Source organism: Corvus brachyrhynchos, unplaced genomic scaffold (assembly GCF_000691975.1).
Source record: "Corvus brachyrhynchos isolate BGI_N302 unplaced genomic scaffold, ASM69197v1 scaffold48, whole genome shotgun sequence".
NCBI lineage: Eukaryota > Metazoa > Chordata > Aves > Passeriformes > Corvidae > Corvus > Corvus brachyrhynchos.
This window is the reverse complement of record NW_008240027.1, coordinates 5,128,582-5,152,353: the sequence shown is the minus strand read 5'-3', so window position 1 is coordinate 5,152,353 and position 23,772 is coordinate 5,128,582. Positions and strand designations below refer to the sequence as shown.

Sequence of the window (23,772 nt, the reverse complement as noted above, 5' to 3'; positions counted from 1 at the left end):
CCCTACACTTTCTAAATTTCTGTGCTTTGATGGCAGAAATTGGTGAATGAGTGCATTCCAAGCATAGGCTGGCCTCCCTTCTGCAGTGTGCATACTAGCAGCTCCTTCTGCAGGACTGTCCTGACCTTGTTTATTTTGGACTTAGGCACCGTAAAATAGCTTGTTAATTGCTGCTCATTTAGAATTATAATTAGGTGTTACCAGATGAGTTCTGTAATACACAATTAAAGTGTTATAAAAAATTTTGTGGCTTTTAATACTTCATTTATTGGTTAAAATTTAATTCAGAGTACACTGATTGCAAGCTCTCTGTGTATGTGCATAATTACTAAAACCCACAAGGGTAAAACCAAAGCAGGTTTGAGTGATGCAGAATCCATGCACTGCCTGGAGGTCAAGGAACCAGGGGTATGAGCTCTGGCATTGGATGACTTTGTCCTGCTTTTCTGTAGCCTGAATAAACATAGGACTGGCATGAACGTGGTGTTGTGTGCTCTTGCTGATTGGGCAAAACCACCTGTCTGCTCACACCTGGCGCAGGTCCACTTTAATGGGCTGGGCACGCATCTAGAAGTGATGGACACACAGCTGCAGACTTGGAGCACACAAACTTTGAGAGGGAATGTCGTCAGAGCCACTTTGATGTATTAGTCTGCAGGTAAGAAAAAGCTTGGACATCTGGTGGCATTGCATATCCAAAAGTAAATGCTTAAAACTTGGACCATGTTCCCCATAAGTCGCTAAGAGCTTCAGAGCCATTTTTTGTTGGCAGCTGAGGAGTTGCTGTGCTGCTGTTAATTTAATGTGTTTGGATTTGATGAACAAGGTGCTGCATTTTATGTTGTTAGCCCCATGCTAGCATCAGCCATGTGGAGGAAAGAAGGGGCTGTTCCTCTTCTTGGATCTGTACTTAACCTGGTCCTCCTTAAGCTTTCCTTTGTTTTTCATCAAGTGATGTAATGTCTTTCCCCTTTAGGATCTGTTCTGTTTTTCTGCTGGAAGCTTTTTTCCCTTCAGGATTTTATATTCTGGCAACTAACAAAATTAAAATAGCTTTCCTCCTAAGTACGCTAAAACGTACATTGAATGTGATTTCAATGGCGCCAAGTATGCATTTCAGCACTCTAACGCACGAATGGATTGAAAAAACAGCTAGCAGTAATTTTCTTTCCTTAGGTTTTACTGAATAATATCCCAAGAAGCTGCACATTATGTATTACCTCTTTATGTGTTACTCAAGGTCATGTAAAGGTGGAGGCCTGGAAGGAAAGAGTGAACGATTTCAATAGCAAAGCTCAAAGTTGCTGCAGATGGCATATTGGATGTCTTATTTTTCAAAGGTCTTTCCATCTGCTATTGGCAGAAGTCTCCATTAGAAAAGGGCAGTTTTGTGTGAGGTACATAATTTGTTTTTTAGGTTGATCTTTTATTAGAATTTGGGTTTGTCTTGACTCAGACCATTAGCACAGGACCATTCTCCTGGTAAAGAGATTGCATAGAAGTTATAAGATCTGAGTTACATAGGAAATGTTCTCAAAGTTGGAGGAAGAGTAGCTTTTAAAGACCAAATTATAAAAATCAAAAGGAAGCTACTGTCTTGTGGAAATAGAAGTACTGTAGTGGTGAAATTTGTTTGTTTGCCTTTTTTCCTTTGAATGCTTTACTTAAGGTTGAATTGCAAAACTTACATTTTTTAGAGCCGTAGGATGTGATGGAGGACCAAGAGGTGAAGAACATCCCGTATCTCTCTATCTGTGCTATGTGAGTGCTGTGCTGAATGTGAGAACTGATCTCTCCTCCTGCCTCTCCAGTGCAGAAATAACAAAGGCACTGGAAGTAGCTACATAACTGCCATGCACTGAATACCCTCGGTTAGCAAAGCATGCCTTTTCTAGTAGTCAGAAAATTGTTGGTTATAAAAAGCAAAGTCATACATAATCTGTGATAAATTTAGTGTGGATTTTATGGTGGATGAGGAGGGTCCGTGGGAGGTTCAGGATCACGCAAGATGCAAGGAGCAGCAAGTGCTGTGTAGGGGTGGTGATGTATCCAACTCACCTGAGAGGTAATAATGTTTACTTTGGCTTTATGTTTTGGATTTCTTTCAGGGTTGGCAAAGGCGATTATTATAGCTTCATTAAGATGTGCAGAGTATTGTTAGCCTTCCCAGCTTTTCTCATCTTTCTAATCCGAAGCAGATGAGGTTGTGCATCCTTGATAGGGTGTCAGGCAGCACGGATCCACAGCCATGTGGAGCCTTCCTATCTGCTGCCTCTTAAGTGCTTAGCACTTAGTGTGGTCCCCACATAAGAATTTACTTGCAGAATGTGAGTGTGGAAGCAGATTTTGGCCTGTTTGAAAAGTCCTGGCATTTGCTTTGTGGCGTGAAAGATGGAAGATGGCTGGTCCGTCCAGAAAGTGTTGGATTTGCTGCAGCCTTGATGCAGCTGTTATCTCAGTCCCTCTGGACAGGAAACAAGTAGGAAACTACTGCTTTGATCTAACAAACAAAGAAGACTTGTAAAATACATTAATTGATTTTCTTCCATCAAACGGTTTTGAACACACAGCCTTAGATATGAGACAAAATCTGATGTGTATATGTTTTATGTGTCTTACTGTACAGAATGTGATGCAAAAAACCTGAATTTAATTTTTAGCCTGAAGTGCTACTGAAGGAGAGAAGTAGTTTGGAATAAAAAATTAGGAATAGAAATTTTTATATTAAGAGTTAAGATTGACTTGCTACCATTAATTTAGGATTTGACAATTTGCAGACCTTTGGTTTCTTCATCTTCAATAAGCATTATATTACACCTAGGGCTTTTTTAAATATACATTTCTTTAATATGGCTTGGGTGCTGTGTTGTATATGCCACCTCAGAGGTGGTTTTCTTTTGGTGAAGCAAAGCTAGGGGATCTTAGTAGAAGGAAAAAATAAAAAGGAGTAATCAATAAATTTAGCATCTTATTACAATAAGCTTGATTGCATCTTGGTTTCTTTAGAGGTTACAGAAACAGTTTTCATTTTCATACAGAAGGCAATTGCATGAAAGTTGTGCTTTCATAGTTCCTGCTTATTAGTTGCGGAGGGAATTTCTGGGTGCTGTCTTCAAAATGCCAAAATGCCTCCAGAGCCAGCGAACTGCAGGATGCTGGGGGCGTTCTGCATGGAGAGAACTCAGTTTAATAAATGTAATAAGTCCGTTTACCCTACTGGGCTCTGTTAACTACCTGCATATAAACTGAGCATACATAATGTTTGGGCAAAGGTTATAGAAGCAGTTTGAAGGAAAGGCTAGCTCCAGAGCACACTGAAACAGCAGCTATTCTTATTTTAGCCCTCAGTAACACACACAATAATGGGGTTCAAGCAGAATCTGTGGCTGAGACAGTAATAACAACTATGATATAATTAACTTCAAAGCCCTTTAGGAGAGAGTAATTCCAAAATCTAGCATTGAAAATGTTCATAGTTTCACAAGATGAGAATTACAGGAAGTTTAATTGGATACATAAACCCTCCAGCAGGGCGTAAGTTGTCTCCTAAATGATAGCATTAGGAAGAAGGCAGCCCCATGGCAGCCTGCTCTGTCTTCTCCTGCACAGGTTAGTGTTGGCTGACAGGGGCTGGCTGGGATGGACGGGGATCCCATCTGATGGAGCCGTGCTGCTCCTCAGCTGGTGGTGCCCATGTCTAGAAAGGATGGCAGCCAAGATGTATTTGAGAACTTGGCACTTTGTGTGTGCTTGGTGGACCTGTGGAAAAGGATTATTGTCTCTGTAAGCAGGATCAAAGCAGTACGTCCTTTTTTACTCAATTGCCACGTGTGACAGTGGCTGCGAGACAGTGGGTGGGGGGTTTGTCACCAGCATGTGTGTTCTTTCCAGAGCCTGGCTTAAAATAGCTGCAGGCACAAGTAGTTGCTCAGGATTATGTAATCACTCATGTCTTTGTCAAGCTGCCTGGTGCATCATCAAGGTTGAAGGTGTTTGTGGGCTCCTCACATACGTCTTTGTGAGTGGCCATGACCGTGGTGGATGTAGGGCATGAATACATCAAGCTCAGAGGGGACAAGAAGATTAAAGTGTTGAGAATGATGGTAAACTTCAGAAAGGGTAGCTTACAAGAAAGTGAACAAGTTACTCAAAGCATCCTTAATATTATGATGGGAAAAAGTAAAAGTAGAAAAGAAAAAGGGAGGGTGCAAGGAGGGAGTGAATCAGTTCCCTGATGTGGCTTGAAATCAATAGAGGAACACAAGAAAGCAAGCTGGGAAAAGCAGTTAAATTAGCAAGCAGTTAGCTGGGAGTAATTCACTCTAGGTAGGTGGCAGGCTTGAGAAGCTGTTTGAGATGAAAATTTGGAAACCCAACTCCCATTTATCAGTAGTAGAGTATATAAAGTATAATGAGTATAAAAGGAAAATTGAAAGATTCAAGGTGGGCTTTGAAGAACTGCTGACTATACATAGAAGATAAATAATTTAGGCAAATCAGTGCCATTGTCTTGTGTGAAAATTTGTCTTGGTGGATGATAGGAGGTTAAGGAAGGCAGTTAAGGAAGAGGAATGAAATTATTACTTTGCATCAGTTTTTAACCACTGAAAATGTTGTAGAAGACTTGGTACTAGTATTGTGCCCAGTATTTCTAAATATAAAAGCTAAGCAAATTCCAGAAATTGAGGTCTTGGCAAAAGCAGATTTAGAATAAGCTGTTAATCTGGAAGGCATTAAGTGAGCAGACACCTATAGTATGCTATGATACATAAAACATAACTGAACTTCCAGCAAAAGTAAGGGATTTTTTGTTAAAAAGAAAAACTTCCCCCCACCCCCCCGAAGAAAGTTCTTTATGTACCTTGTACTCTGGTTGAAGCAAAAATTACTGAGAAAATAACACAATATCTGAAGATCACATTCTCACAGGGTCCGACTTTGATGGATTCTGCAAAGGAAAATTTCTAGAAGTTGCTCAAAATCTCCAAGCCAGAGAAAAGGCTTGCTCAGATTCTGGGAGGTCTCTGAAAAATTTTGACGCTGAGGCCTCTAAGGAAGCTGAGTAGATAACGTGGATAGAGTAAAAGCATTCTTACAAAGAGGAAACTGATTTAATTTTGAACTAGAATTGATTCAGGATTTAGTTTGGCTTCAAGCCGTTAGACACCGTGCAAATCCTTGAAGGGATGGAAGGACAGATTATCTCTCATCTGGTCAATCATTTGCATTCTTGCTGTTTTGATTAAAATTAGATCTGGTGCTCAGTGGATGTTAGGTCTGCTCTGCCTTGCATGTTCTTCTGTCAGTCTGAGAGATGCAGAAGCAGCGTGTTTGGCACTGCTGGAGCCAGATGCAGGAGTAACAGGACCACAGCTGTACAGTCAATGGCACTCAGCTGTGGTGTGTTGTAAGCAGCAAGCCCAGAAGGACTGCGTTTCTCAGCTCTCCCTCTCTTTAGTTTAGAACCACCTGTCTGCACCCTGAATGTGCAGAACTTAATGCCCTGGAGTTGGGTTTAGAGGAGAGGACTTAGTACCTTGTGATTTTAGTCCTTCCACTGTTTTCTGTTGTGCTGAATTCAGTCAAGCCTGTTCTGGCACAGTCATTTGTATTAGGAATATACTGTCACGTGTACAGTAATTTGTAGTAAAAGCATGGAAATTCTTGCTTTGTGGAAATGTCTGACTCATGAGCACATTTCTTCACATTAGTGGAGTTTGCTGATAGTTAAGGAATAGGTGAATTTACTTCTATTATTTTTTGTGGGACTTTCTACTGCCTTGGATCTGTAATTCATGCATCTGGGTGCACTGCTGGGCCTATTCTGTAAATGTAGGAGACCTCTTTTGGAAAGCCAATATGCAATAGTTTACTTCTTTTAAGGAGACTTTATGGCAGGCATTAGGAGCCTTTATGCTTGGGTAGGGTGATCTACAGCAATCTGTGCTTAGTGCTCACTGTGAGTGATAGCTGGGCTTGTGAGGCTCAAGGCTGATCTATATTTTAAGTGGATGTTTTAACTTATCTCCATAGTTATTTAACGGGGCCCTTCATAATCCTTGTTCCAGTGGAAAAATTCCTCTTTCTTATCTAGTATTGTCTGCAGGCAATGACACCTTCAGAAATTAATGTCTTCAGAACCAATGTAGCCAATAAAGCTGACAGGAATATTCAAGCTGTGCTTGTATTCTGCTTAAAAGTGGCTCTGCTCCTCTGCTTGGGTGAAGTTGGGATTACATGTTCAGGATCACAGTGACCTGTAGCTGGGCCAGCTTGTGCTTAACGCTTCTCAGTTTTTCATGCTTTATCAAAATAAGGGGAATCTTTTTAAAGTACTTTTGAGTTGTTCTTGCTGTTACATATATTGCTCCATACCAATCTGCCTGTGTTAGTTTGTTGGTTTGTTTTGGTGTTTTTTCCCAGATTATGGGATGTTTTGGGTTTTCTTTTTGTTTTTTTCCTACCCCATTTTTATTTTCTTTCCAAACAGATGATGAAACATTTTCCTTCTGGGAAAAATACTTCTGGGGAGGGGTGTGTTTCCCTTTTTTCTTTTGACTGTTTACTGAGAATATTCAACATAAGCCTTCTTTTGCTTTGTCTCATTCTCACAGTTATGTGCCCATGGCTAATTATACTCCTCCACTCCTTTCTTGCTGTTTTGTATCCTTCACGTACTTACAGATAGCTATCAAATCCTTAGCCAGTCTGTCTAGTGTATGTGACTTGACAGAGATTTTTATCCTTCCTGGTTCTTGAATTGCTTTGCTCATCCTTTCTCTCCAGATGGTTTGAGAGTCTTGTAACTGAGAGCACCACACTGATGCTCTGGGCCTGCTCACACCTGGGTCCTGGAGTTGGTACCTTTGCTTGTGTGGCAGTCTCTTTAGCTTTTGGCCTTTTTACTGTATTGCAAGTTCATAGGAAGTTCCTCCCTAAATCTATTCTAGTGTTGCCATTGTTGCCATCTTCATATATCTCCCCACTGAATCTCTCTAATACATTCCCTGCATGTGGGAGTTCGGAGTGAAATGAGACTCATTTTGTCTTTTTTGGCCATATTGCTGTACTCCCCAAGTCTCTTTATATTATATTTCTCACAGAAAAGCACAAAGAAATCTATGCTAAAGGAATACTAATGTAGCGAAGTGAAACATTCAAAAGTCATTAGCTTGTGTGTAACTGTGCTTCCACAACTTTTAATGTGTGCAGTATGATGATCTTGAGTTATATGGTGTGTTGTGGTTTTCCTGTTCCTCCTCCTGAGCACAGATGAGGCATTATGTACAGAGCGAAGCAGCTGAGCCGTAGCCAGTTATTGTTCTCACTTTTAACAGAATAAAGAGCTGCCTTAATGCTCTGTGTGGCACATGATCACCATCGCTGGTGTGGCACCCCAGAGTTGATCAGGTGGTATTGTGTTGATTGGCTCCCTCTGGAGCACTGGTTTCCCTTCAGGTACTTGTGTAAAATATCAAGTAGCGGGTAGGGGTCCAGGAGGCAAATTTAATTGTGTTGCACATGCAGTAGTGCTGGGAGAAGCTGATGTAGTTTCAGCTCTGTCTTTACCATGGTCTGGGTGGTGCCCAGTTGGTATTTTCTGACCTGTATCCTTGGGCTTACCTCAAGAATGCTCAGGAAGTTTCTACCTTGAAAAACAAACACAATTGTTTCAGGTTCCTTTTTGAAAAGACACTGTTACATCTCCAGGTCAGATAAGGACATTGCTTATGCACTGGGCTCACCTTCCTACCCTGTAAGTTTCTCCAGAGTCTCTTTATTGTGTTTCACAGCAAAGGCAGTGTCAATACTCACACACGCAACGAAACCTGGCAGTTCTGTGGATGTACAGGGGTTCCTGGAGGGAACTTTTTGTGCTGACTTCTTAGATTGTTTGGGTTGCAAAGTAGCTTAACCTAAAAAGTGATTTTAGTGCAGTATTTTTGTCCCTGGTTTGGAATGGGCAGGCTTGCTTTGGGGATGCTTTTCTTCACTGTGCCAGTCTTGGCTGGTGACTCACGTGACACTTGTTTCGGTTCAGTTTATCTTACAGAAGAGTTCATAGAGGACATAAGCTATTCAGTGCTGGTTTGAAATTCCTCTTGACTCTTCAAAGTTGACTGCTTTTTCTAATCTCTTTGCTGTCTCCTGTGAGACGTACTCATTGCCAGAATTTCTTAGTACCATATGAGCTGTTGGTATTCTTGGCTCTGTTTTAAATGAGTCCAGCTTTTTCTGCCTGCCTGAAAGAATCAAACCATGTAGGTTTCAAAAAACGTCCTCAAGACCGCCTCTTTTCCATCCACCTGCCCCACAGCAAAAACTGATATATTTAAATGAAGAATGCTAGTTTTTTCTTGTGCTTTCCTGCTTTCTAGTTTTCTGCCAAACTACCTCACGGTAGCTCTGACACTGAGTTTGGAGCAGAGGCAGGAGTTTAGCTTGCTAAACTCAAAGCTGTTTTTACAAAGCCATCTGGAGTGCTTAGCCTCAGCCTAATTTTGGGTTATGTAGTCTAGAGTTTATAATATTGCCAGGACCAGATGCAGAAGGAGAAATGAGAATGTACGTGTGTTTTTGAAAAACCTTCTTGTACAGTGTCTGGGCTCCCAAATGCAGTATTAGTTGTGAGATGCTGGTCAAAGCAGAGAGATTAAGTGAGGCCTTCAAATGATGGGACTACGGTCGTCTGGTGCGCAGTAGATCAGTCCAGATGGAAGAGAGAGCAGCCTGAAGAGGCATGAGGTTGCTGGGGAAAAGACACATAAAGACTTGTAGGAGCATTATTTGGTCAGTTGCTGTTGTAGTTGATTTTGCCAAAGGAATACTGACTTCGTATTTGTTACCAAAATCTACCAAAATCATCTGGTTTTTAGCTACTTTTCATCCAAGCTGCCTTCTGCCCCAGGAAAGGAATCATTTAGCATTGGTTCAAGATTGCTGTTCAACACTGTCAGAGTAACACTGGCCCTTGTAAGGGTTAACTGAGCTTCAGCTGTCACCCTTGCTTTGAGTATTGGGTTTTCTTGTTGTGAGAGAGCATCATCCCTTCTGAAAAATGGGAAAGCTGAACCACTGGGAGAAGCTTTTTAATATTTTCACTTTCAAAAGAGAATGACAGCTACTGAGATTTATAAAATTTTAAAACATTCCAATTTAAAGGTCTTTAATTATTGAATACAGACAACTTTTCCATAGGCAGAGCAGCCATGGAAAGAGGAAGTGGCAAATTTTGATCCTGTTAAAGGCCAAAGGTGGTCTATTAACTTTGGACGGATAGACAGCAGTCTGGCATAAGAAAATCTGGCTTTTCTACCAGATGGTAAATTATGTAGAGCACTAAACAGTTGAAAAAGATCAAGTCTATGAAGCATCTGGTAGGGTATCTGACAATTCATCAGTTTTGCATGGTTCATGCTGGTATGTATCTCATGGGCTGGAGAGGAAAGTTATAAATCTGTTGAAACTGGAGAGAAGCTTGATCACATTTGCTGAAAGAAGAGAGAAATCAAGAGACAGACCTATTCTTTAACGGAGGGTTTTGTGTTCCTGAGAGTTACTTCTGAATGAGGGCTGTGGAGGTGCCATTGACACAACTCTGAGCAATCTGCGCTCGAGATGCACCATTAGATGAGGCACTTTTGTTGTTAATGGAAGTGAATGAAAGAGGAAAGGCTCTCTGAAAGCTATTCATCCCCAGTGTGGTCTGACAAATACTAAGATGTTTCCGCACTACCTATAAAACTCGTTCACTGTCCTTATCTTAGAGAGTTCGACACATCATTAGTTTTGACGCAGTAATTTCAAACCTTGGTGTTCCCAACCTCTCCCCAGGAAGTGTAGCCTCTTAGGATTCTGGCTGCTGTTGAGCCAGATGTAATGCTGCTTAAAGTGCTTCAGTGGGTTCCCTTCTCCAGGCAGCACAAATTAGCCCTGTACATGCAGTATTTAGAAACATAATCATTCCTCTTGATCCAGGCATTTCTTCCCATTCCTGTATGGGCCATATCTGGGGAGCTGGCTAACGCTGGGCCAACTGCTTGGGGACTGAACAGAGTTTCTCGTTGGAATAGCACTTATGCAGCTATAGAGATACAACTACCTGTCTCTGTCTTTGCTATGTAAGACGTGTTAATGGTGCTTTTAGTAATCCTTTGGTGGGAGATGAGTGAGGATAGGGAAGTTGGAAGGCAGCAAAGATAACTGAGTGTGTGGCTGGTACAAAGAGCCTCTTCTGCAGTATTCGCAGTCTTGCTGCTGAACTTAGTTAGATTTATGCCTTCTCATTGAGACAATAAAAACAGGATGAGATGATCAGTATTCTCTCTGCATCTAGGTTAGAACTAGGTTATTTTGTAAAATATTTTCAGATGTCTTGGCTGCAGAAGATGTTGCATAAATAAAGATTTCTCTGTGTTGTGCAATATTATAACGTGAAAAGATTTACTGTGCAAATACAGTAACAGAATGGAGAAGAATCATGGTCTCCTGTTTGTTAGTACTATGCAATGTAAATATTTGCCAAGGTAGATTCTCTTGAGATTTCTTGTGGATTTCCCTAGGCACGATCATTGCTGGCATTCTTTGAGCACCATGTTTTTGTCAGAAGTAGACGTGTTTGTGACTTGTGATACTTCCATCAAAAGCTCAGCGGTTTCCAAAAAAACAATACACTTCCAAACCTAGCAAAATTCAAAAATATCTTTGTTAGAGCTGTCTTGAAGGTGTTTTTGAAATGTCTGCTAGCATAAGAGTGGTGCGTTGGGCCACACACAGCGTGCACAGCTGCAGATACTTTGCTTCAAGGATACTCACGAGGTCCACTCAGGCTGGCATATGCCAGCATGAGATCTTTTCACTAATGATACTGTGTTGGTAAATTTGGTAACTTTTGCAGCTTTGTGGAGAATTACACCAACCTTTAAATAACTCTTGAGCTTGCATTGAGATGCCTGGCATTGAAAGTGTGAGCCCCTGTGACTGCTGAGTGTGATCACTTAGGGCATGGGGCTTGCTAGCTCCTTTAAAGTCTGTCTTAACAGGTAGACCTTAGACTTTGAGGTGAAAGTACAATGAGTATATTCTCGTTAAAAGATAGAAAAGGCAGATACACAGAAATTGTATTCTTTTAAATACCTGCCTTTTTCTGGTTGGTTTTCAAGGAATTTTCTGTATTTCAATATTCAAGCAGATGCTCAAGTTAAGGCAATTTGCAAGATAATTTGCTTTATTTTGGAGAAAGAATATCCACTCATAAATCCTTTTAGGTAGTCATCCTCTCCATTTTGGAGAGTTTCAAGCTGACATGTTTGCTTTGGGTAAAGCTTCTCTTTATAGACACTTTCCTTAATAACATTCTGCTGTGACTCTGGTAGCCCTGTGAGCTGACAGCTGATCCAATTCAGCTTCTGTTTCTTCTGCTTGAACCCGTTGAGACTTGTCTGGTGTACACCAGCCCAGCTGGATGGTCCAGGCTATGCTTTACATGCGATTTGATCACAAACCTCCCTGCATATGCAGTCAAACATGTCTGTCTAGGGCACATGGGAAGAGAGTTACAAGAGCTTAAGACTGCTTCTTGTATGTAATGTGCAGCTTTGGAACTATTTGTTGTGAACAACAGCAACTAAAGGATGCATTAATGGTCCATAAACCAGACTGTACATGAGGGTAAACTTGGAGATGGGTGCATTTATGCCTCCTGACCCTTGAAATCAGCTTACTGAATTTGGAGGCGTGTATGGTGCTCTACTGCTCATGCAAGGAAAATAGTTAAATTTCTCTTTGAAAGTATCTGTAATGATGTTTTTGCAATGCAGTTTGGTATACTAGCAGTTAATCTGTGTTTCATAATAATTTTCCTTTTTTTCCTCTTTTGGTTTGCAGGAGTAAGTCTGTGTCTGTAACACTGGATGTACTGACCACTTGCCTCAGACTGAAGAGGACTTGCTCTACTTTGGAATATGGTGCCTAACTTCTGCATCCCAGTACTCACTGTGCCAGCAGCCATCTTCTGCTGCTTGATGCTGCCTTTTGTAAGAGCGGACAGTAAGTGACATTTGGTTTTGGAAAGCCTGAATGCCTTGCAAATTTCTTTCCAGAAATATTAAACCTTCTTGGTTTGTACGGGAAACACTGAGGGCTAAGAGACAACTTCCCCCCTCCCCCCCAGTCTTTTATTTCCCAGTGTGCGCATTGCAGATAAACAGGGTATGTGTGAAGGGGCACGAGTAGAACTAAAAAGACTGACAAAATTTATTCAAGTGCTGGAAGAATTTCTGTAGTAGCTGCAAGATCAAAACCTGACAGTTTGATTTCTAACACGTACAGATGAGTAAAGAAAATTGGGGGCGGAGGAAGAAAGAAGTATTGGGGTCACAGTAATCCCTGTTACTTCTTCCTTGTTCTTTTGCCAGCTCTTGTAATTTGTGTAGCACTGAGACATCTCTCCTGAGTCAGCAGGCGGTTGCTGTTGGAGAAAGCTGTTGGGGAAGAGGGTGTGAGTTCTTACCTTCTGGTGTAGCTCTCTTACACCTATATTTCAGCAGAATTGGAGTACAGTGTTTCCTTGTGGTCATACTTTAAGCTGTTGTGTCCTTGCTGTTGTCCTGGTAGTCCCATAGAGCTGCTGTGAGTGGCTTTAATTAGCCCCATCCAGCCAAGGGAAATGTGCACAAAACGCTGTTGTGGACAGAAAGGAGCAGAGAAGCATGGCTGATGGTAGCCTACTAAAAACACCTTATAGTAGGAATGTCTTGTGGAATGGGTTATGCAGACAGCAGGAACCCTCGTGGCTTTGGCTTTTTGCATAATCTTGGGGTGTGTATTTGTTAGGCAGTCCCCAAGTATTTGTGCAGCCTCTCTCCCTTTTTTTTTTTAACCTGTACCCAGATTTTCGGTGTCCAAATGTCTGCACATTCATCATGGTCTCTGGCTGTTGTGAATACTCCTTGTCTCCGAAAGTACCAGGAGCTCCTGGGATGCTTGAGTTGAAACCCAGGTGACCATGATGCACCTCCTGAGCTGCCAGCGGTCATGTCTTTCTCACTGCAGCTTTAGTCACCAGGCTTATAACTTGATGTAATTTTGTGAAAGTTGAAGGAGATCTTGATTCATGTTGGTAGGAACCTGGCTGAATGTAGAAAACAGACTGGGGGGTCCTAAATGTCCTTAACTGAAAGGAAGGACTAAATTTAGAGAAGATGAAGTGAAGAGTGACGGAGGGATGTGAAGAAACATACAAATTCATTCTTTTGTTGTCATTAGGGATGACTTGCATAGAGAGCGGATGAATGTGGGTCTGTATGAGTCTGAGCTGTCCAGTTAAACTGGGGGCAGCAGCTGTCTCCTTCCTCAGCTTACTCTGTTGTCTGCTGGTGCTATTGAAAAGTGCTTATTCAGATCACTTTACATCTGCACATTGTAGCCCATTTTGGAATCTGGCATAGAGAAATACTTGTTTAGTGTTCTGAGGTGTATAAAAATTCCCCGAAAGTTACTATCTTATTACTGGCTCCTTCAAAGGAGAGAAGCATCACTCACATCACAGCTGTGCAGAAGCTGGTGGAGCTTGAGGTGTCCTAGGACATTTCTTGGCCTGAGGATAACTTGTGGTAGAGGTGCTTTGCTAATTTTGTGGAATACTTCCACATGCTTAAATGTAACAAAATTGGCTGTTCCTGTGTGGTGTCTCAGGTGTGGAATACTTCAGTGTTGAGTTTGTGGAATACTTCCACATGCTTAAATGTAACAAAATGGGCTGTTCCTGTGTGGTGTCTCAGGTGTGGAACACTTCAGTGTTGAGGAACAAGTTTATCTGTATGTATGCCTTTTTCTCTGGTGCAGACTGACTCTGAATTACTTTTTCTTAATCTGGAAGGCAGCTCTGGAGGGCACTGACCTTTTAACCACCACAGCCACCATGGATTAATCAAGGGTTTCCTAGGATGGAAAATGTTGCTCTGTGTATTTTAGCAATTTAGAGGTTTTCTCTCATGTGACCCACTGAATCTTGCCACCAACCCTCAGAGGCTAGGAGCTGTGTGAAAGGACCTGTCTGCTCTGTGCCTCTGCAGGGGTAAAATGTCACCCCCAAACCCTGCATTTGACATGACCTGCCATCAGTGATGCAGACAAGTGATGCTTTAGTGAATCTGGCATTGGAGAGTCTTGGTTCAGGACAGTAGTGGAGGGCAAGGGGAAGGTATGACAATGTATGGACACCTGAGCTTCCAGTAGAAGCTAGAGAGGGATGCTGTGAAAGGAGCACCCCATGTGCACACTCCTCCAACTGGATAATGGGAGCAGGGTTGTCCCTGGAGTTTCTGGAGTCAGTCCCCAAATAGCTTTTTATAGGAGCAGGGAAGGATGGCTGGAGATGGGCTGTGCTGCATCCCTGGCAGCAGTGTGGCGCCTGGCTGGGTGCTCAGGGAGCACCTACGACTGGGTCTTCCCTGCCTTCCCCACCTGCTGTTGCTGTAACACATCTCAGTGTTGCTGCTGTAGCTTCCTGACAATTAAGGCAGCTGGCAGAAGGCTGGATGTTAATGCCTGAGATAAAGCAGGTTGAGTGTGTACTGCCTGGCGGAATTACCGCCGGGCTGTGCTGGTGCCTCCCCTGAAATTGAGTTCACGGGAGCTGTGAAAAATGTCAGCAATGAGGAGTGGAAGGAGCATCTAAAGGTTAAACTGAGTGGCAGAGTGTCAAAAAAAGAGGGGCTCACTGGGTGCCTCTGTGGCAGCAGGAGGGGAGTGGTGGCTTCCTGGCTGCTCTGGTGCAGTGCTGGGAGGAGAAGGTGAGTGGGAAGGGGCACATGCGCATGAGCAGTGGATACAGAAGTGCTAATTTGGCAGAAAGCTCTTTCAAATCCTCCCCAGCTTTTACAGACTGCAATAAGAAATTATTAAATTTTCTCTGTGATCTGACTGTGTTTCTGTCAGGGTGACCCTAATTCCATTAGAGCAGCTCGGAGCTGATTCAGGATGGCTGTTTTACCCATTCTCTCTCAGCTTGCTTGTGTGGGGTTTTTTTATACACTCTGTACTTCCCTGTCTGTCAGCTTTTGATTGTACATGGGAAAAATGGCTTTGCAGATTTCAGTTAATGTTCAGAGCAATTGTAAACTAAAAGATGCTTTTTTTCAGCTTTTGAAAATGTGTCATTTATTCTAATAAAATAAAAAAACTACCAAAAATCCCCTCTCAAAACCAAATGCAGAGAAAATGGGGAAAAATCAATAATGTCATGAGAAATCATCAGCACTGTCTTTTGTTGCTGTCTTGGTTTTTTAAAAATTAGGCTTTGTTTTTGAAGTTCTGGGCACAGGTTCCATTAGCCAAAGGAAGAGACTGGGTGACCCATCCTAGGTCTTTTCTAACCACAGTGTATTTTGGTTTGTCTTGCACAGAATTTCAAAGGGCTTAAGGAATAAAACCACTTCAAAAGTGACCTTGTAGAAGGAAAGAACTAAGGCAGAATAAGGCCAACTACCTGTGAATTGATACCTGGTAAACAAATAATTTGCACCTTTTGATTTCTAAAGGTAGAGCAAACTTGGCTTTTATTTGAGAGGGTAGATGAAACGTGCCTCAATGAGCTGGTGTGGTCAAGGCAGGGCTCTGGCTCCCACCACCTCTGGCCAGAAAGGACCCCGAGTCTGAAGTGTCTCAAGGCTGCTCTGCCCCTGAAAGAAAGAGCTGCTTTATATCTGAAAGATGTGCATCTTGTACATGGGAGGTTTTTCTGTGTGGGTTTTTTTTGTTTTTAATCAAAGTTTCTTGGATGCTAATTGAATCAAGGAGACACATTAAAAAATGAAATAGAAAGGTACGATGCTCATGCTTGTGATGGTTGGGAAAAGAAAGAGTACTAAGATGGCTTTTCTAGATACAGTGATGTCTAAGAATAGTAAGATGGCCCTTTCTAGCTTCAGGTGAGTTCTGTTGTGCCAGGGATTTTGCACTGTACCTGAAGTGCTGTCTGGAGATTTTGGGTGGAAGAGCACTGGAGAGAACATCTGTTATGGTGCTTGGTTCTCCTTGTCCCCTAACTCTGTTGTATGCCCTTATTGTTTTGTGCTCCCAAGACCAGCTTGGCTTGTTTTGACTCTGATTCAGCTCTGCTGCCTTAGCTTCATAACCTGAATGATGCCTCAACAACAGCTCAACCCCAAAGAGAGCTGATCCAGGCCACCCTGAGGGACAGACTTGCTGTTGTGCAAGCCTGGAAAATGGCCACTTCGCAGAGCTGGGCAGAGGGATCCCATCCCAAAAGCTGGACGTGAGGCTTCTCCACTGCTGCCTTGCATCAGTTTCTGTTTCCAGCTTTCCTGTTTGTATGCCTGTCCCTAAACACTGCATGTAGTGATTATGTGTAATTGATGAGATTGGATCCAGGTATTGCAGCACAAGTAAATATTAATTTTCTGCAATTCTACCTTCACTAGCTTGACATGCTCCATCAGAAAGAAGAACATGGAAAATACTGTTTAGGAAAACCCCTGTACCTGAGGCATTGAGGTGGCATCATTAAGGGACAGGTTGAAATATTAACCACAGTTATTGTGCAGTGTTTATTTTTGGTGTCCTTACTCATCATATATATAAATATATGTATTTAGGTAGAAATGGATTCTGCACTTCTCTGTAAAATACCTAAATGCTGCCTGCTTGTAGCTAAATGTTGCAGACATCAAGGTAGAAGGGATGCTGTGAGGACAAGCATCACATATAGAGTAGACAACAGATGATCTTCTGTATTTATAACCCTTTTAGCTCCAGCACTTGCAGAAGACATGAATTTGTTTGGGTTGCTACCCACAACAAATCACAGCATGATGATTTGTCTTTTTTATTTATTGTTAAACCCAACAGCATTCATCAATCAACATCAGCTGCCAGGTCAAAGGTCTTCTTAGCCCCAAATCCCTCATCCAGTAGTGGTCAGTACAAAGAACTATGGAGGATGTAAAAGCAGCATAAATATGTAGTGATCTCTTCCTGTTGTCCTCACGGTGTCCTCCGTGAGTGGTGGCTCCTAAACCCAGAGAGGTGCTGTAGTAACTGCAGCCAAGCTTATTCTGGGTTTTGTTCTTAGACATCTCTGAGCATGTGGTCAGTGTGCAGGGACATCTGGGGGGCAGTGGTTTGCATGGAGACCACGGTGTAGGCTCTGACTGTTGCTTCGACTCCATGGCTCCTTGTTTAAGCCCCTCACTGCTGCTGTGCTGGGCTAAGCATCCCCACTTGGCGTTTGCACCATTCAGACTCAGCTGCACAGCCAGAGTTCCTCTCCTGCTTTCATAAGGGACTTCCTGTGTTTAAGTGTCCAGCAAAGTGACAAATGTTGAGGGGATGATATATTTCATACTTGTTCTTTGAGAGAGCGTGTGCTTATTTGCTTGGTGATACAGAAAACCGATAGAACTACCTGCTTACAATTTTATCTTCAGTGTAGATTCATAGATTTTTAAGGCCAGAACTCGGATCAGAGCAGTCTTTTACTCTGACCTGCGTAACACAGGCTGTATAATTTCAGTAGTAATTTCTGCTTCTACTTTTAACAGCTGTGGATGAGCTAGCACGTAGCTTTTGGGGGGCTATCAAATCATGATTTGAAAACTAAATGGTAGAGAATTTATCTAGCTACTGTATGATCTGTAAAAATGGCAAGTAATCATTATTTCTTCAAATCTGTATTTATTGCAAACTACACTTATGCATTTTTAGGGTTTAGATACTGGATATTAGAACATCTGTCAGCGAGGCTGGAGACTCCTGCTATTTATTGCAATCTCCTGGGGAAGCAACTTGAAGTGGAGGAGTTAGAGAACCTGAAAGTTTGTACTTCCTGTTGTAGAAAAATGGGCTCATCTTTTTTATTCTGACCAGATATAATTTTTATGGTTCTTCACTAGTCCTCCAGACTTTTCAATATGTTTTTTAAAGTCAAGAGACCAGGACCAAGACAAGTGGCTGCATTTTCCAACAGTACAATGGCACTTTAGCCTTTTTACCCACAGCATTCAGCTGGGAACGTGGTCCTCCACGGTGACCTCTGAATTCCTTTCTGGACTTCTGATTCCCAGGATGCAGACTCGTATTTCATTAGTGTGACTTGGCTTTTTGCTTGTGAATATCTGTCTCTAAGTACATTAAAATGCATTTTGCTGGATCCCAGCTCATTTAGTCATCTGAGTAATTCTTTAAAGGTAATTTTCCCTTTCTGTTTGTAGCTGACTACCAATCTTGGTAAAGCTTACCCTTTACTTTCCAAATCTAATTGCAAGTGAGTTGTGTTCATTCACAGATGTTAATCAGCTGTGGCTATTTGCAGAGGCTGCTATGTGTATTTTAATGAGATATTTAAAGTACCCTATAGTAGTGATGGTAACATTCTTTGCAGATGGAAAGGGGTGCCAGAAAACCGGTAAAATAATATGGTTTGTCGTGCTGCTCCTGGCTATTACTAGTACTGATGTCAGAAAGGGAAAACGTGCAAGATCTGCTGGAGCCTTCAGTGTTTTAGCTGAGCAGTTGTAAAAAGCAATGATGTGGTAATAGGAATGCTTTTTTTGTTTCTTTGATTATCTGTTCATTACACTGGTGCTTCAGAATGATACTGTAATATAAGATGATCAAGCTCATTTTTGTGAACAACCAAGAGTATGAAATTTGTTTGCTCAAAATGTTAGTCAATCTTTTTTGATGTTGAACATGCCTGGTTTAAAGAGGAGTGGGAAAAAAAGCATCTGTTCATGGGTGCTTTTTCTCTGGTAAGTTGTCTATCTTTATGTATCAGGAGCTGAAAAGCCGTGGTGTACTCTTAATTGAATGCTGTGTTTAGTCCCTTGTGAGAATCAGTGCTTTGTCTGTGCCAGAGACAAATCTCATTTATTTCGTTGGTGTGAAAACACTGTAGGGTGCTTATTGAAACTTTAAGTCATAGAACTGTCTTTTGCCTTGCACACTTTACTGACATATGATCACTGAATTAAATCAAAGCACTTTTTATAGTGGATGATGGCTTTACATTTGTATATGAATTGTAGCCTGCAATGCTAGAGCTTTGTATGTCTGTTAGTTTTGAATTTCTCTGATGCATCATAGCATTAAGCCTTCACAATAAGGGGCATTCACATGGTATTAAAAAGAAATAATTACAGAATATATTCCATTTCATGTAGTACAGGCTGGAATGACTTCACAGTTGTCCTGTGCTTTGCAGATGGTCCTTCACTGCATATATTACTCATCATTTCCTTCCCCCCCCCCAGTAATTAACAATAGGATTTCCAGGAATGTATTTTGTAAGATTGGATTGAGACATACAGGTAGTACCTGGTCAAACCTTAAAATAAATGGAAATGCCACCATTTTCCAACAGAGGTTCGTTGCACCAATGGTGACTGTTCTGAGTTGGTGCTTTGAATAAAGTCAGCATATCAGGAAGAGGTTTGGAGTTGGTTTGTCTTTGCTACATGAGGTTATTCTACTTGAGCTGATAGAGGATTCTCTGGAAGTAACTGGGGTCTCGTGGAAAGGACCATCATCAATCCACTGTTAGCGCTCTTAAATACTGCAGATTTAAAAGGAATCACTCAGAATTCTTGCTTGCTTTTGCTGCTCTTCTTGCAAATTCTTTTAAATTTTTTACAAACTCTGTCTACTTATGATAACTTTGTTGGCTCACCTGGAAGGTGACTGATACAAGCCCTTGGCAGTGAATTGTCACATGGGGAGACAGCAGTGACTGTTGAGCCTCTGCTCTTTGTTATAAGGGTGCAGAACACCTACATGTTTTCTTCGTGTTTATTTTTAGCCAAATCCACTTCAACTGTTGTGTTACTTCTGTTAAAGGTTGTTTTGAAGAGGGATTTTAAAGAGGCCAGGAAATACTCAGCAGCTTTACACATGTAGGGCTTTTGCCCCTGAAAAACTCCACTTGTAATGACCATTTTGAACCTCAGCATTAGTACAGCTGTGCCTGGCAGGTGGGACTGTTCATTTTCACCCACTTGTCAAAAGCTGGGGACTTGTGTGAGTGGGAGACAGAGTGTGTTGCAAAGATCTCACTTTGGTGTTGTTCCTATCCTAAGATAGGGCATTTCCTTGGTTTTCAGGCTCAAAACTGAAACTGTGTCTTTTGAGGTAGTTGCAAGAGTTACCATGCATTGATTGCAGAAAGGGTTTCAGTCCCTGCATTTGGGGAAAAACAACGTCTTGGAAGCAAGGCAGCTATAGTGTATTGTACTTACAGAGTGTTTAATTTGCAAGAGGGAAAATTCATTGAAAGAATTGAACAATGAGTAGTGAGATTCTTGTTATATGCTGAAAATGGTTAAAATACTGATACAATGATGACAACTATGTATTTTGTTTAGCATCAAACAGAAGCTTTCAGCTTTTCCAGGATGCAGGAAAAACCTCAGAGAAGCAAACTTATAAGAAAATACTTTCATATTCCTATTTAAAGGACAGGGATGCCTGGTCCTGGCACAGTATTCTCACTCTTGGAATGCTGAGTACAGAGTTTAGTATGGCTCTTGGGAGGATGAGGAGGGTAGTCCAAGACCTGGAAAGACTCCCTTTACTCTTGTTTGATGTAATAGGTAATGGTCCTGGTTGTTGACTTGTCATTTATACTTGCTACAGCAAGTAGACTCCCAGTATCCTTTTTTATGCTCCGTTACACACAGTTTATCAGGGGTTAACACAAAGTTCCTTAGTTATAACCTGTTCTTTTCAGCGTTTTAAGAGTTCATGGCTGAAATGTGCCCTGCTTGGTCTTGGGGCAACGTTCAAGTTGAGGGACCGTATTTTAAGAGTTGGACATTTGTTTTTGGTTCTTTCTGCAAAAGTTGTCTTTGAAGGCTCTTAAAAACAAAGAGAGTGGAAAAATACTTCTGTACCCTTAAAGCTGACTGTGGTGTTATTTACAGATCTCTAGTCTAAAATGTCTGTGAAACCATTTGACCACCAAAGCGCATCTGTAGTAATGTCCAGAGAGAACAGAACCTGATTTGTGGAATGAGTGACCCGTAGAAAAACAGGCTGCTGAATAATATAAAGGGAATTTCATGCTGGATCACTATGTAAAGGATGCTGTGTGAGCTCGTGTGTAACTAAATTGCCTGTGTATTCATTCTGTGAAGGTAGCCAGAGCCGCTCTGATCTCGGCCTTCCCAAGAGCCAGAGGTGCACAGCAGAGGTGTCCTCCAGGTCCTCCAGTGCCCAGCCTGGAATGTAGGCAGGGAGAATTAATTTGCACCGACACCATGAAGTTCCTCTTCTAGTGCATTTGTCTATTTCTTGAGGCAGCTGTGGAAATAGAGAGGTTTTTTTGTTGAAGTTGCTCTGTGGTTGTACTGCAGGCCACAGGGGCTTGGTCTTGTCTTTCTTGGCAATGCCTGTCGAACCTTTTTCTGCCTTAGTAAATGTATGGAACATTTAAGATATTTAACTGCCAAAGTTTTGGGGTTTTTTTTCTCAAATGCTAAAATACACCACTGTTCATATGTCTGTAGAGTCGTGTGCCCTATTTTAAGAGCAGAGTACGATTTGGGGTTTTTTTTACATTTTAAGACAAAATCCCTGCATTGTTCAGTCAGCATCCATGCAGTGCTCAATGTCTTTTCCATTAGACATTCAGCCTTCTGTTGCAGATAAAGCTTTTTTTTCAGAGGCAGATTTAGCTCAAAAATTCCAGCATTGTCTGTAATCTGTAGTATGTTGTGTGAGAAGAGTTTCCTGTGTAGTTTTGTGTAATTTAGGAAACTCCAGTTAACATTTAAAGTTACATGCAGTATACCATGTGGTGTTTTCCAAGTTTATGTCAAATTGCAGAATTATTTTGTGTTACAGTAACTGCGGACTGTGTCAAACTCTAGGTCCATTTATCCCAAAATTATCCCAACATAAGCCTCCAGTAATGGCCAACAAATGCTAGATGTTTTAAGGAGGTACAAAAAAAGATTGTCTCATACTCTTGCCTTTTCTCCCCACCCACATTAGTTCCCGTTTCCTATGTAAAATTAGAAGTTGTTCTCAGAAACTGGACTTGTATTACTGCTTCTGTAAAGCTTTATTAATTGCAACAACTCTAAATATTGTTTTATCCACATGGGCAAAGGAATAATACCCAGTGTAGTTTTGTCAAGGTCAGATCAATCTAATTTCCTTTAATGACAGGCTAACAGGCTTTGTGAATGGAGAAGCAGTAGATGTCATTTATCTTTAGTAAAGCTTTCAGTGCTCCCTCATGAGACTTTTTCCTGTGAAACATCTGCTCATAGGGTGGGTATTTGGCAGTTTGGTAGCATTCAGCATTTGCAGTAATGATCTCTCTCATAGAATAGAGAACATGCTTATTAAATTTGCAGGCAACAACAAGCTGGGAAGAGAGGCAAGCATGTTGGAGGACACCATTAGAATTCAAAATTATGTCTACAAATTGGCGAAACTATCTGAGAGGATGTATGTCAATGAGGAAAAATGTGGATAGATGTTTGAAAATAGGAGTAATCAGCTACATAAATACAGAATGAGAGACAACTGCCTAGACAGCTGGTATACAGAAAAGGTCTTGCAGTGGTAATGGATCATAAACCATACAGGAGTTGACAAAGCAGTGCTGTTTTGAGGGAGACAGACATTACAGTGACAGGCAGAAATGAGGAGTACCATCCTGAAGACACATTTGGTAGTCTTTCTACTCTGCTCACATGGGTAATGCCTGTGGTGAAACATCTCAACCTGAGCATCCCAGTGCCAGAATGGAAGGATTAACTGGGGAGGAAGCCAGTCCTTCCCATCCACTGCTAGGAGAATAAGTAATGTGTTTGAACTGCAGCTGGGAAGTTCAGGTCAGGCACTAAGCAATGCTCACAGACATGCAGGATTGTTGGGCATGGAATTGAATTTCTAGAGGAACTTCTGGAATTTCATACACAAACAGAAAGTGTTCCCTCAGATGTGTTCTGAATAGACTGTGTGATTTTTTAAAATGAATGTTTCTTTGTCTTCATTTATGAACCAGGAAAGGTACAGTCTCGTAGCCTGTCATCCCTAGGTCACCTGATACTCTTATATTTTTATCCTGTCCTTTTTTCATCCTCCACTCAAGGGACAGTCACTGTCTTTCCTCTGATTACGTATCTCTGTGTGAAAGTGTTTTCCAGGTCCTTAGTTCTCTTCAGTGCCCTTCTCTGACTTTGTAGTTCTGCTCTAAAGGAGCTGGTGGGTGAATACAGGGGAGAATATGACAATTGCAAACATCCACTAGTTTTCTCATGAACCCTTGTAGGTTTGCTATCTTTTTGCCCACATCTGTGCATGACTAAAGGTCAGGTGCCTGTTACAATGTGTGGTTCATCTTCTGAAGCCATACAGTTAACTCAGCTCTGCAAACTGTAGCAGGTAATTCTGTGTTTGATTTTTTTCTTTCAGTACATGTTGTGTATTTATCTGTAGATAGTTGGTGTCTGAGCTTTGCTGGTTGCAGGGGCTTTGCTCACCAAGGCAGGGCTCTGGTGTGTGTCTGGTGGTTGCTGCTGTGGTGTGCAAGAACCCATCTCTCTGACAGCACCAAACTTCTGTGCCGTCCTGCAGACTGTCAGATATTCCTAAGGAAGACAGTATGGTTGTGCCAGCCCATATAACACAGCACACAGAGCAGCAGAGCAGGTTGGAGGCTCTGTGTGTGGACCACTCCAGGCCAACAACGCTGCTTTGCTGTCCAGAGCAGCACTGACCAGCAGCTCCCCGGGGGGGGGG

The 23,772-nt window shown here is 41.8% G+C and overlaps 1 protein-coding gene across 20 annotated transcripts in view; it reads left to right on the top strand.

Annotated features, from left to right (window-relative positions):
- Positions 1–23,772, top strand: part of PTPRF (protein tyrosine phosphatase, receptor type F) — a 290,739-nt gene that overhangs the window by 28,811 nt on the left and 238,156 nt on the right. For 19 of the 20 annotated variants that reach the window (XM_017743501.1, XM_017743496.1, XM_017743495.1 and 16 more), the window contains exon 2: positions 11,887–12,048. In XM_017743501.1, coding sequence (XP_017598990.1) covers positions 11,964–12,048 — 85 coding nt within the window. In that variant the 5' untranslated portion in view covers positions 11,887–11,963. Of the gene's footprint in view, positions 1–568; positions 659–11,886; positions 12,049–23,772 lie in introns of those variants that run through there. The other variant, XM_017743484.1, reaches the window with a different exon arrangement.